General features: G+C 45.1%; 1 protein-coding gene across 1 annotated transcript in view; it reads right to left on the bottom strand.

Annotated features, from left to right (window-relative positions):
• Positions 1 to 6,180: 6,180 nt before the first annotated feature.
• The window catches only part of LOC311099402 (multiple C2 and transmembrane domain-containing protein 1-like), a 50,895-nt gene continuing 43,715 nt past the window's right edge, over positions 6,181 to 13,360 (bottom strand). Inside the window, exons 4-17 of the mRNA XM_084140100.1 lie at positions 13,233 to 13,360; positions 11,333 to 11,519; positions 10,936 to 11,029; positions 10,737 to 10,839; positions 9,596 to 9,698; positions 9,346 to 9,447; positions 9,166 to 9,240; positions 8,960 to 9,079; positions 8,753 to 8,863; positions 8,593 to 8,646; positions 8,341 to 8,450; positions 8,135 to 8,244; positions 7,854 to 7,951; positions 6,181 to 7,767 (exon numbers count right to left, since the gene is read on the bottom strand). Coding sequence (XP_083996226.1) covers positions 7,696 to 7,767; positions 7,854 to 7,951; positions 8,135 to 8,244; positions 8,341 to 8,450; positions 8,593 to 8,646; positions 8,753 to 8,863; positions 8,960 to 9,079; positions 9,166 to 9,240; positions 9,346 to 9,447; positions 9,596 to 9,698; positions 10,737 to 10,839; positions 10,936 to 11,029; positions 11,333 to 11,519; positions 13,233 to 13,360 — 1,467 coding nt within the window. The 3' untranslated portion in view covers positions 6,181 to 7,695. The remainder of the gene's footprint in view (positions 7,768 to 7,853; positions 7,952 to 8,134; positions 8,245 to 8,340; positions 8,451 to 8,592; positions 8,647 to 8,752; positions 8,864 to 8,959; positions 9,080 to 9,165; positions 9,241 to 9,345; positions 9,448 to 9,595; positions 9,699 to 10,736; positions 10,840 to 10,935; positions 11,030 to 11,332; positions 11,520 to 13,232) is intronic.

Below are 13,360 nucleotides of genomic sequence, written 5' to 3'. Positions count from 1 at the left end.
CTCAAGAACACCATCCCAACCCGTGAAGCATGGAGGTGGAAACCTCAGTCTTTGGGGATGCTTTTCTGCAAAGGGGACAGGACGACTGCACCGTATTGAGGGGAGGATGGATGGGGCCATGTATCGCGAAATCTTGGCCAACAACCTCCTTCCCTCAGTAAGAGCATTGAAGATCGGTCGTGGCTGGGTCTTCCAGCATGACAACGACCCGAAACACACAGCCAGGGCAACTAAGGAGTGGCTCCGTAAGAAGCATCTCAAGGTCCTGGAGTGGCCTAGCCAGTCTCCAGACCTGAACCCAATAGAAAATCTTTGGAGGGAGCTGAAAGTCTGTATTGCCCAGCGACAGCCCCGAAACCTGAAGGATCTGGAGAAGGTCTGTATGGAGGAGTGGGCCAAAATCCCTGCTGCAGTGTGTGCAAACCTGGTCAAGACCTACAGGAAAAGTTCTGCTTTTCTTATGTATCAAATACTTATGTCATGCAATAAAATGCAAATTAATTACTTAAAAATCATACAATGTGATTTTCTGGATTTTTGTTTTAGATTCCGTCTCTCACAGTTGAAGTGTACCTATGATAAGAATTACAGACCTCTACATGTTTTGTAAGTAGGAAAACCTGCAAAATCGGCAGTGTATCAAATACTTGTTCTCCCCACTGTATGAGCAGCAAAACTATTCTGGGAATACTTACCTAGATTTTAAAAAATACCCTTTAGGACTGTATATTATACTGCCCTAAAAAGCAAAAGAGCAGTAACTGCACATTTGGTCAAAAATAAGTTGACATTTTTTATACATTAAATACATGCTTTTTCATGTGGACATATATCCTTCCTCCATTGTGTTGTGTTATGGAGAAAATATGGGTCATGTTTGCAGTAACTGTCACAGGTGCAGAGAGGAGTAGGCAGGAGGCAGTCGCAGGTTCAGAACTACTGAATTTAAGCACCATAGATCAAAGTGGGTCGAAACCCAAATGCTGTTGTGCTCAAAATATCTCTTCATAAACAAAAGGCACAGGGTGAAATATAAAGTACTCAGGAAATAGGAGAGATTCCTCTCAGGAAAACAAGTAACATATACAATGACGACAAAGACAAATGGCAGAGGGAGTATACATACAGTGATAGAGTGAGGAATGGAACAAGGTGTGTGTAATGACGCCGGAGGACGACGCGCTGGAGACGGATGTGTGCTGTGTTCCATACCTCCTCGGCGCGCCGGAACCAATCGTCCATCGCAGGAGCCTCGATCTGACTCCGGTGCCAGGGCCGGCTTATAGCCTAGAACACACTGAAAGGGAGTGAGGATGGGGTAGGAGTGACAGAGTTTTGTGCAGAAATGCAGCCCACTCCCTCGGCCGGTCCTGACAGTAACTACGAAGGTACCTACCCAGTTCCTGATTTACCCTTTCCACCTGCTCATTAGTTTGGGGACGGTACCCGGAGGTGAGGCTGACCGTGACCCCCAGTTGTTCCATGAAGGCCTTCCAGACACGGGAGGTGAACTGAGGACCACGGTCAGACACGATGTCCTCCGGGATCCCGTAGTGCCAGAAGATGTGAGAGAAGAGAGCCTCCGCGGCCTGCAGGGCCGTAGGGAGACCAGGCAGAGGAATCAAACGACAGGCTTTGGAAAACCGGTCCACAACGACCAGGATGGTGGTGTGCCCCTCCGAGGGGGAAGGTCTGTGACAATGTCCATGGAGAGATGGGACCAGGGTTGTTGTGGAACTGGCAGCAGGTGGAGTTTGCCATAGGGGAGGTGTCTAGGTGGAGCTGGCAGAGATGTAAACCTGGACGTCCCGGGCCAAGATGGGCCACCAGTACTTGGCGGAGAGACAGTTGATAGTACGGGCTATACCCGGGTGCCCCGACACAGGTGCTGTGTGTGCCCAGGCGAGGAGACAGGGGTTATGCAACTGTAGCCAGGGGACACCTAAAACTATGGGGTGTGCAGGAGAGTCTAAGATGAGGAAAGTGATGCGTTCATGGTGGTTGTGATTAACTGTGAGGGAAATGGGAATCGTGGTCTGGCGCACCAGTCCTGTTCCTAGGGGGCGGTTGTCTAGGGAATGGACTGGGATAGGGGGTTGTGAAGGGACTAGAGGAATGCGTAATGATGAGGCCACTGACCGGTCTAGGAAATTCCCAGCACCAGAGTCCACTAGGGCAGGACTCAGTGGGGGACCAGGATAGTCAGGGAAGGTGACAGGGAGGAGGACGGGCTGGGTGGACAGAGAGGAGCAAGGCACGTCCACGCCTACCTGGGAAGGTGCAGGAGCGCTCCTCGGCCTGTTGCTTCTGTGCCTGGTTTTCCTTCTGGGACAGGTGTTCCAGGGGTGGTCCGACTCCCCGCAGTAGGAGCAGAGACCCTGTTGACGGCAGCGTTGAGTTTCCGCAGGGGGGAGGTGCGTCGTGCCCACCTCCATGGGCTCAGTCTCGCTGGAGATTCCTTGGAGAGACCCGATCCCCCGGGATGGGTGACGACAGGCATGCAGGAGATTATCCAGGCTGATGGCCATGGCGATGAGCTCGGTCTGGACGTCCTCCTGTAGCCTGCTGCGGGAAACCATCAACAGGGCCTGGTCGTCCCAGCCAGTGGACGCAGCCGCCGTCCGGAAATCCAGAGCGTACTCCAACGCTGTCCTGGACCTCTGGCGTAGACGGAGGAGTACGGTCACCTCCCTCTTGGCCCTCTGTTGGGTGGTAGGAGATGGCACGGAAGAGTTGGGTGAAGCGCTCATAGGACTGCACTTCTGGACCGTCCCTCTCCCAGACGGCATGCGCCCACTCCAGAGCCCAGCCTGTCAGCACCGAGATCACCAAGGCCACCTTGTCCCTCTCAGAGGCGGTCCCGGCATGACAGGCAAGGTGGAGGTCACACTGCAGGAGAAACCCCCTTCAGTGAGCTGGGGTGCCGTCAAACTGCTCCGGGAGGGGCAGGTGGACGTTGCTGATCGGACCAGGTAGATGGTGGTGGGGTGGCTGGTACGACCGCAGGGAGCTGGGAAGGTGGTGGTGTAGCCTGCAGTTGGCGTACGGCCCGGAGCACCTCGTCCATGGCAGTCCCGAGGCGCTCCAGGCACGAGTCGTGGTGGAGGAGCTTTGCTCCTACAGCGGAGAGGTCGGGATGTCCTGCTGCTTCCTGTTTTCTTGGGTCGGTCATTCTGTCACAGGTGCAGAGAGGAGTAGGCAGGAGGCAGTCGCAGGTTTAAATTTATTTAAGCACCATAGATCAAAGCGGGATGAAACCCAAACGCTGTTGTGCTCAGAATATCTCTTCATAAACAAAAGGCACAGGGCGAACCCAAAGTGCAAAATCTAAAGTACTCAGGAAATAGTAGGCGAGATTCCTCTCAGGAAAACAAGTAACATATACAATGACCGACAAAGACAAATGGCAGAGGGAGTATATATACAGTGATAGAGTGAGGATTGGAACCAGGTGTGTGTAATGATGACGGGACAAGTCCGGGGTTGATGAGTGAAGGGCGTTTGCCAGCAGTAGGTTCGGCAGCAGCTAGAAGGCCGGCGACGCCGAACGCCTGAGCTGGACAGGAGGGGGAGCCAAAGCGAAAGCTGGTGTGACAGTAACTGCAAAAAGTTACAGTGAAACCAAGGATTAAAGCAGTAACTGCCATTACTCACGTCAGTTATTGCCTTTTACCTTGGTTTCACTGAGCTTTGGGCTGCAGTTACTACGGTTTACCTGGGTATTATTTATTGTTCTTCGCTGATACAAGTATCAAACTATATGACACTGACAGTCTAATACAAATATATATATATTAACACAAGTTTGTGAAAAAACAAATCGTAATGGAAACGGAACTGCCGTCTAGGGTCAAAGGTCATGTCAGAGGTCAGAGTCAATATGAATAAAAATAACCTCATAGTAAGACAACAGATAACCACATCTCCAATGATCTGCCTACAATGAAAAAAAAAAAAAAGTGAAGTCATTTTTCTCAGTTTCACTCTATGAGCAGTTACTGCTCTTTTGCTTGGTAGGGCAGTATAAACTGATCACTTTGTGCTGGTAAATACTCATATACCCCTTCTTATCACCAACCTTTATGATTATGTGGGGATTCTGATTATACACACTAAAAATGAGGGTTCCTCAAGGGTTCTTTGGGAAGGGTGATGGTTCTATATGGAACCATAATGACTCAAAGAACCCTTTGAGCTCTTCAACGGTTCTTTACAATTTACAAAAGAGTTCTTTGCTCTTTTAGTAATAATACAAATGTAGGGGAGGCGGCTCATTCGAATATTTTGGGCCGTAGTTTGCGGACAGCTCTTTTTCTTCAACTGTGAGTGAGTGTCATTCCAGTTCATCTAATGTGTTATGTTATACCATTACCTAGTATATGACTATGGCCATTGACAGTGCCTTGTGTCAATTGAGAACGGTTGACTAAATCAGTCAGTGGTTCTCAATTCTCTCCTCAGGGACCCACAGCTGTTCCAGAGGTAATTCACTTGATTCAACTTGTCAATCAACAAAATAACACCTTTGGAATTGTAACAATATAATATGTCTGACCAGAATAAAAAACCCTGTGGTTCTTCAAAAGGATCTACAAAGAACCTTTCAGATTGAGAAAGAAAAAAGGGGTTCTAAATAACCCCCCAAAAGGTTGTAACCATAGCGGAAACCTTTTTGGTGCTATATAGAACCTTTTTTAATGTTTTTTTATACAATAGAACCTTAGGAAAGGGTTCTTTATATACACCATACAGGTTCCATTTAGAACCTTATGAGCATGGTTCTTTATTGAACCTTCAAAAAAGGGTTCTGCTATTGTTACAAGCCAAAGATCCCGTATCTGGTACTATTTAGAACACATGTTTCTGTGTGTATAGCTAGGTTTCCATTCAATTGGCGATTCATTTTCATGCGAATATAAAAAAAGATGTATAAAGCACATGCAGATTTTCCAACCAATGGTGTGTTTCCACTAATCGGACTTGTTGCAGATAAAAATCATTGCGTGATGACGTAGTCAACACAACATTTCCTTTTTCTGCTTAAGTTTTCATGTACCTGATAAAAATCTAAATGTGTTTGCGTGTTTTGGGTGCATGTTTTGGTTTTTTACCCTGGCACTACACATCTGATTCAAATAACCAACTCATCATCAAACTTGAATTATATTAATCAGCTGTGTAGTGCTGCGGCAAAAAACAAAACGTACACCCAAGAGGGACCCCAGGATCGAGTTTGGGAAACCCTGCTCTAGCCAACAGCTCACAGATACAGTGTAGGTAGCTGTGGGGGTAGGTTAGTCTACATGATGAGATTATTATGGATAAGAGCGAGAATATTTGTATTTATCAGATGGCAGTAAAGCATCGATCATCATGTCACCAGAATAAGACCCTCGATATTTATTGGAAAGGAGCATCAAGATCGCAGTGCACTTTCACCACCCTGTGAAGTCTCAGGAGGTTGGTGGCACCTTAATTGGGGAGTACGGGCTCATGGGAATGGCTGGAGCGGAATAAGTGGAACGATATCAAATACATCAAACACGTGGTTTCCATGTGTTTGATGCCATTCCATTCACTACGTTCCAGCCATTATTATGAGCCGTCCTCCCCTCAGCAGTTCATCATAATTTATTTAATCTGTAGCCTAATAAACTGCATGGTCTCCCAAGTCGTAGTGGGAGGACAACACACCATGTCATCGCGTGACTCCAAGTTTACTTCAATATGATGGTTGTTATATCAATATTTGCGCATAAAGGCGTTTCCATTGCCATTTCTTCAATGATTCACTTTACCAACACAAAAAGATCCCACCATGTCGAACGAACACATGATCTCTTGGCATTTATAAAATTGTACCGAAACATCCTGTTTCCATCACAGCTGTCGTGATTTTTTTTTATACGATATGACTTTACTAGCATAAAAACTGTAACTACCAATTGGATATCATGAAATTGGGGAGAAAAAGGGGTAAAAAGTAAAACAAAATAATAAAATAAAATAAAAACTGTGGATGGAAACGTGGTTGATGAAGCAGAGAGAACAGCACACCTAGAGCCATATATTTAGATTATGGCTCTGAGCACAAAGCGACGCCCCATAGTGGGAATTTTTCCCACGATGCTTCCGCCTCTGAGCACACCCACAGTAAGACTCTCTATACAAATTATGTTTCTCCAGTTACATGGTCTTTATATACTGTATCAGGCAGACCATACAGAATTCCTTCAGCATCAAGCATTAACAGTCACAGTGGTACAACAATCTTTTATGAACATGGTTTATGCAGACAGAGACAGAAAATAAAACATTACAAATGTATTTTACATTAACCAACATTATCAGAGAATGATCTCATGATTTTGGCTTCAGCCGACCCAGAGCTCATGTGCAGTGACCTCCCTCTAAGGTAAACCTGTGGTCATAAACCTTTTATGAACGTGTTCTCAGATAAGAGCACACTGTCGGTTCACATTCAACACCTGATCAGCCAATGAATGTTTATAAACACACACATCACAGGTAAAACCCCGATCAGGTAACCAGGTAGAAACCTTTGATGGAGTTGATGTGAAAGAGAAACACTGTTCTTGGGATAAATGCGAATACACTATCAACAAGCCTTTGTACCGACTTCAGGATGCGACACACACTCATGCAACAGCCACACTGAATATGCACTACATATATTACATACATAAACACACTTACTCACAGGTTCAGATTCATGCGAGACACTGATACAAAAAACATGGTTGGATTGTAAAATAATCTTTAGCATTCTAAAACTAGAATGCATTGTCTTCCTAGATGATTCTTCTAGCAGTCCAACTTCAGTCACCCTCGATAATGGCAGATGCTCATTTAAAAAATGTGTCTGGACCAAAGAAACAGAAGAGTTCTACAAGAAGACTCTCTGCTCTCTGTACATTAAAACAAACTTGCAGAGATTCAGATTAGGGCCAAGATGGTGTCGATAGACCTGGCAGCTCCACTTCTAGCTCCTAAGCACCTTTGCAGCATATAAAAAAAATATATTGTGTTATACAAGCATTTCACTACACCCGCAATAACATCTGCTAAATACAGTATGTGTATGCGACCAATAAAAAAATTGATTTGATTTGACAAACATACACAGTACATACGTACATGCTCTTTGATATAAATACATACTCTTCATTATACACATACAGTACATACATATTAAAAACTCAGTCCTTTGTTATTATAACTGCCAACTTAGTCCTGGAGGCTAGGGTGTCCCTGTGCTAATCTTGTACAGGTATCCAGGTATCTAGTCGGAGAAAAGCACACGCGTCTCCAGAAGGGAGAGTCTTTCCATTTTAAAAATCCAGAAATGTTTGGACCCGTTTTATAAAGTTATTTTGTGACCAAACAAAGAACAGGAGTAAAACATACACTGTGTGTTCTCTTTGTGCTGTGACTTCCACAACATCTAAAACACAAAAAATTAAACTACCACTAGTCTTAATCATAATGATATTCATAATATTAAAAAAATCGCTACTATTTGTTTTTACAATGTTTACAGTTGCATACCCTATTTACAAAGTATGGGAGTATTGAATATCCCTCAGAGACAGAAAGTCCAGTGTGTGTGTGTGTGTGTGTGTGTGTGTGTGTGTGTGTGTGTGTGTGTGTGTGTGTGTGTGTGTGTGTGTGTGTCTAGCCAGGGTTGGTCTTCTTTCGTTTGCTGGGGCTCTGTCCTGGATCGAACTTCAGCTCCCGATACTGCATCTATCAAATACACAGTCAGAGTTAGACACGCACACCCACACCCACATACACACACACACACACACACACACACGAGCAGCACCTACCACTTGTACGTCTGAGGGGACTCTAGAGAGGAAGTCTAGCACCTCATTGTTTTCGATCAGGTACGGATTCCTCAGCTTCTTAGTAAACTTATTCACACCTGAGAGAGTGGAGGGAAAGAAACAGGTCAGAACAGGTTAGAGAAGATGATCGGGACGTAATGGTCAGAACTGCAGGAGCTGACTAGCTACCCCCCTCCTTGAGGCAAGCCTCCATCTTCAGTTTGGGGTCTGTAGACAGGAGACACACAAGGAGCGGGAGACAAACGCACATCCACACTCACCCCAGGCGAGTACGAGGTATCGCAGAGGGATGAGGTAGAGAAGGGCTGTAGCCACACACAGAACCGAGATGGCCAGCCAACTCAGGAAAGGCACTGTCCAGTTAAATGCACTGTGGAGAGAGACAGAGATGTTAGTGAACACACACGCACACACAAACTGTAGCTGTCTAAAGTTGATACACAAACCCACACACAGCCTCCCTCACTTCTTTATCCTCTCTCCATAGGAGGCCACGTCATCCAAGGCACTCTGTACGCTGACACACACGTCCTGGAGGGCATACAGCTTATCCATGAAGCCCTTACGCTCCGAATCCTGCCAGGACACACACGCACGCAAATGTTACGGAGACAGAAAAGGTTGCTTCTAACAACAAAATACAAAATCAAGTGTTTATTTTTACAATAATGTTTTTCCATCAGTTGCACACAAGGTTAAAGAGAAGGTCAAATGTTACCTTATCATCTTTCTCCTCTTCCTCCTCCTCCCACTCAAACTTGGCCTCCACTGCCTGTTGTAGGGCACATTGCCAGGACAGGGAGGAGAGAGACATTATGGAGAGAGACATTATACACAGAGAGAAACGATAACATTATAGACAGAAACACAGCACTCACCATGTCTCCTGGCTCCCTGCTTGCAGTCATGAAGTAGTTCCACGTCAACAGCAGCAGCAGAGCCCCAGGCACCATGTAGAGCTCAAAGTTCCACACTACTACCACAAAGAACTGAGAGGGAGAGAGAGAGAGAGTTTATTACTTTAATTGGACGAGGCCCATAGACCTTAATATCAAAGTGTGTGTCTGTGTGTGTGTGTTTCCTACCAGGAAGGCACTGATGCTCCTCTGAGGTGACTCCCACTCGAAGCAGCTGTTAATGAAGGTACCAATGTTTATCAGGAACATGACGCACCTCTTCACTCGGTTAAAGTTCTGTTGGAGCAACTAGATAAAAGACAAAACACAGGGTCTTCATCATCATCATCATCATCATCACCGGCCGTAACACACACACACACACACACACTTACATGTTTAGACACTTTGGGTTCTTCCTCGATGTACTTCTGCTCTGGTGGAACTATCGTTCTCAAGCCTGCCTTCACCTGAGGACAACATGAATCACAACCCAAAGGAGTGAAAGGAAAATGTCAGGTGAGAGGAAGTAACGGAAGGGAGAAAAGATTAGAGGAGTAGAGGAGGAAACTCACAGTGCTATAGATGACGTCAGACTCTAGGTAGATGAGTCCTTTAGTTGGTCCAGTCATCTCCTTATTCTTCAATACATAACCCTTCTGTTCTCCATTCTGGATCTGTGCGAGAGAGGAAGGGGAGGGAGGGAGGGATTGTGAAAGAGGGTGAGAGCAGGCTATGTGTGTTTATTTGTATTCCTAAGAAAGATATCCGTGCTGGAGTTGTGCAGTAGAACACATGCACACGCACGCGCACACACATACTCACATTTAACAGTGGGATGGCCACTTTGCCCAAGAAGTCAGCGCTCCTGTCTCGGTCTTCATCAAACACTGTCACCTCCAACACAGAGTGAATGTCCTTCACATTACTGAGAGAGCGAGAGAGGGAGGAGGAGAGGAGGACGGGGGAGAGAGAGAGAGAAAGAGAGAGAGGGAGCAATAGGAGGGGAGGAGAGGGAGGGAGAGAGGAGGGGGGAAGGAAGGGGGAGGGAAGGAGGGGGAAGGAGAGAGGAGAGGGAGGGAGGGAGGGAGTGAAAAAAAACAGAGAGGAGGCTGTTACTGACAAAAGTCTGTATTGGGGTGGAGAGGGGCAAAGTGGAAAGGAATAGAGCAAAGGATAAAAAGAGGGATGGATATATTGATGAAAGAGAGGAGAGGTATGGAATAGCCTTCATTTCTTAGAACTAGAATAGACTGACGAGTTTCAGAAGAAAGTTATTTGTTTCTGGCCATTTTGAGCCTGTAATCGAACCCACAATTGCTGATGCTCCAGACACTCAACTAGTCTCAAGAAGGCCAGTTTTATTGCTTCTTTAATCAGCACAACAGTTTTCAGCTATAATAATAATAATAATAATATGCCATTTAGCAGACGCTTTTATCCAAAGCGACTTACAGTCGTGCGTGCATACATTTTTGTGTATGGGTGGTCCCGGGGATCGAACCCACTACCTTGGCGTTACAAGCGCCGTGCTCTACCAGCTGAGCTACAGAGGACCACGCTACCAGCTGTGCTAACATAATTGCAAAAGGATTTTCTAATGATCAATTAGCCTTTTAAGATGATAAACTTGGATTAGCAAACACAATGTGCTATTGGAACACAGAACTAATGGTTGCTGATAATGGGCCTCTGTACGCCTATGTAGATATTCCATTAAAAATCAGCCGTTTCCAGCTACAATAGCCATTTACAACATTAACTGTATTTCTGATCAATTTGATGTTATTTTAATGGACCAAAAATTGCTTTTCTTTCGAAAACAAGGACATTGCTAAGTGACCCCAAACTTTTGAACGGTAGTGTATATAAAGGAGGAAAAAAGAGGAAGAGATAGATCGATATACTGTAAATAGATGGATGGAAAAAGGGAGAGATAGAGGGATAGAAAGAAGTCGACACTTACAAGGTGAAGACTTTGTTCCATTCCGGGTTGAGGTTCTTGTAGACGGTGTGTGTTTGTAACCGGTCGTTATTCAGCTCCAAAACACAGAAAGGATCACTCTTACCTACACAGAGATGCAGGCAGTTATACTATAAACACATGCACACACACACACACACACACACACAGTTAAACATGTCCACACACACACACACCTTACCTGTGACATCGGCAGCCATGAGGCCCTCAGCTCTCATCACCTTGACCTGAACTATCCCCACATCTTTCAGGTTAGACAGGGTCCGGAACATGCCCTGGGAGAGAGATAGAGAGAGAATATTAATTCTAACCAGCCTTTTTTTGGAGCGAGAGTGGTGTGAGAGTATGAGCATTGTGTGTGAGATCTGTCCTACTGCGCACCCCTCTGGTCAAATAGAGGTACTACTAGAGACTTTAGGTTACAACCACTACACCACCTTTTCCCTTAGCGACCTGTAAACTTAACCAAATCCTATTTATTAAATGGATGTCATCTCTGAGTTTTAGCAACTTCCAGGTTGGCAAACATAATGGTGGATAGACTAAGTTGTACTCCCTTTTACTACAATGTTACTCACATATCGGCCCATGATCTCTCTGCGTTCAACGGGGTCGTCGAGCGGGGTGAGTGACAGGTCGGCGATGGAGACGTGTAAGGAGGCTGTCAGAGTGACCAGCAGCACCAAAAAGCCCCGGGACTCCTCCAACGCCAGCTCTAACCGATGGGTGTGTTCCTTAGCCAGGGTGGACAGGTCTAATGTACAGCTGAAAGAGTCACACACACACACACACACACACACACACACACACACACAGTTAAATAAACACACACACACATAAACACACACACAGTAAAATACACAAACACACAAACTCAGTGGGGACGAAATGCAGATAGAAAAAACACACACACACACACACACACACACATACAGAACCAGTCAAACGTTTGGACACACCTACTCATTCAAGGGTTTTTCTTTATTTTTTACTATTTTCTACATTGTAGAATAATAGTGAATACATTAAAAACTATGAAATAACACATATGGAATCATGTAGTAACCAAAAAATAATTTTTATTTGAGATTCTTCAAAGTAGCCACCCTTTGCCTTGATGACAGCTTTGCACACTCTTGGCATTCTCTCAACCAGCTTCACCTGGAATGCTTTTCCAACAGTCTTGAAGGAGTTCCCACATATGCTGAGCACTTGTTGGCTGCTTTTCCTTCACTCTGCTGTCCGACTCATCCCAAACCATCTCAATTGGGTTGAGGCCGGGGGATTGTGGAGGCCAGGTCATCTGATGCAGTACTCCATCAATCTCCTTCTTGGTAAAATAGCCCTTACACAGCCTGGAGGTGTGTTGGGTCATTACCTGTTGAAAAACAAATGATAGTCCCACTAAGCCCAAACCAGATGGGATGGCGTAGTGCTGCAGAATGCTGTGGTAGCCATGCTGGTTGTGTGCCTTGAATTCTAAATAAATCACAGACAGTGTCACCAGCAAAGCACCCCCACACCATAACACCTCCTCCTCCATGCTTTACGGTGGGAACTACACATGCGGAGATCATCCGTTCACCCACACCGCGTCTCACAAAGACACAGCGGTTGGAACCAAAAATCTCAAATTTGGCTCCAGACCAAAGGACAAATTTCCACCGGTCTAATGTCCATCGCTCGTGTTTCTTGGCCCAAGCAGGTCTCTTCTTCTTATTGGTGTCCTTTAGTAGTGGTTTCTTTGCAGCAATTCAACCATGAAGGCCTGATTCACACAGTACCCTCTGAACAGTTGATGTTGAGATGTGTCTGTTACTTTTAACTCTGTGAAGCATTTATTTGGGCTGCGATTTCTGAGGCTGGTAACTCTAATGAACTTATCCTCTGCAGCAGAGGTAACTCTGGGTCTTCCATTCCTGTGGAGGTCCCCATGAGAGCCAGTTTCATCATAGCGCTTGATGGTTTTTGTGACTCCACTTGAAGAAACTTTCAAAGTTCTTGTCTTAAAAGTAATGAAGGACTGTCGTTTCTCTTTGCTTATTTGAGCTGTTCTTGCCATAATATGGACTTGGTCTTTTACCAAATAGGGCTATCTTCTTGTCACAACACAACTGATTGGCTCAAATGCATTAAGAAGGAAAGAAATTCCACAAATTAACTTTTAAGAAGGCACACCTGTTAATTGAAATGCATTCCAGGTGACTACCACATGAAGCTGGTTGAGAGAATGCCAAGAGTGTGCAAAGCTGTCATCAAGGCAATGGTGGCTACTTTGAAGAAACTCAAATATAAAATATATTTGGTTTGTTTAACACTTTCTTGGTTACTACATGATTCCATATGTGTTATTTCATAGTTTTGATGTCTTCACTATTATTCTATAATGTAAGAAATAGTAAAAATAAAGAAAAACCCTTGAATGAGTAGGTGTGTCCAAACTTTTGACTAATAGTGTACATACACAAACAGACTTACCGTCCTATGAAGTCATCCCTGCGTCCTGTGTCTTTGTCCCAGACTGCAATTTCCAGCATTCCTCCTGTCTCCTCATACAGGTGCAGATCAAACTGCTCTCTCCACTGGGGACACAGCGTCTTAGGCAT

Source organism: Coregonus lavaretus (genome assembly GCF_964263955.1).
Source record: "Coregonus lavaretus genome assembly, chromosome: 24".
Classification (NCBI taxonomy): domain Eukaryota; kingdom Metazoa; phylum Chordata; class Actinopteri; order Salmoniformes; family Salmonidae; genus Coregonus; species Coregonus lavaretus.
The sequence above is the reverse complement of the archived record's forward strand: the minus strand, read 5'-3'. Positions and strand labels throughout refer to the sequence as shown.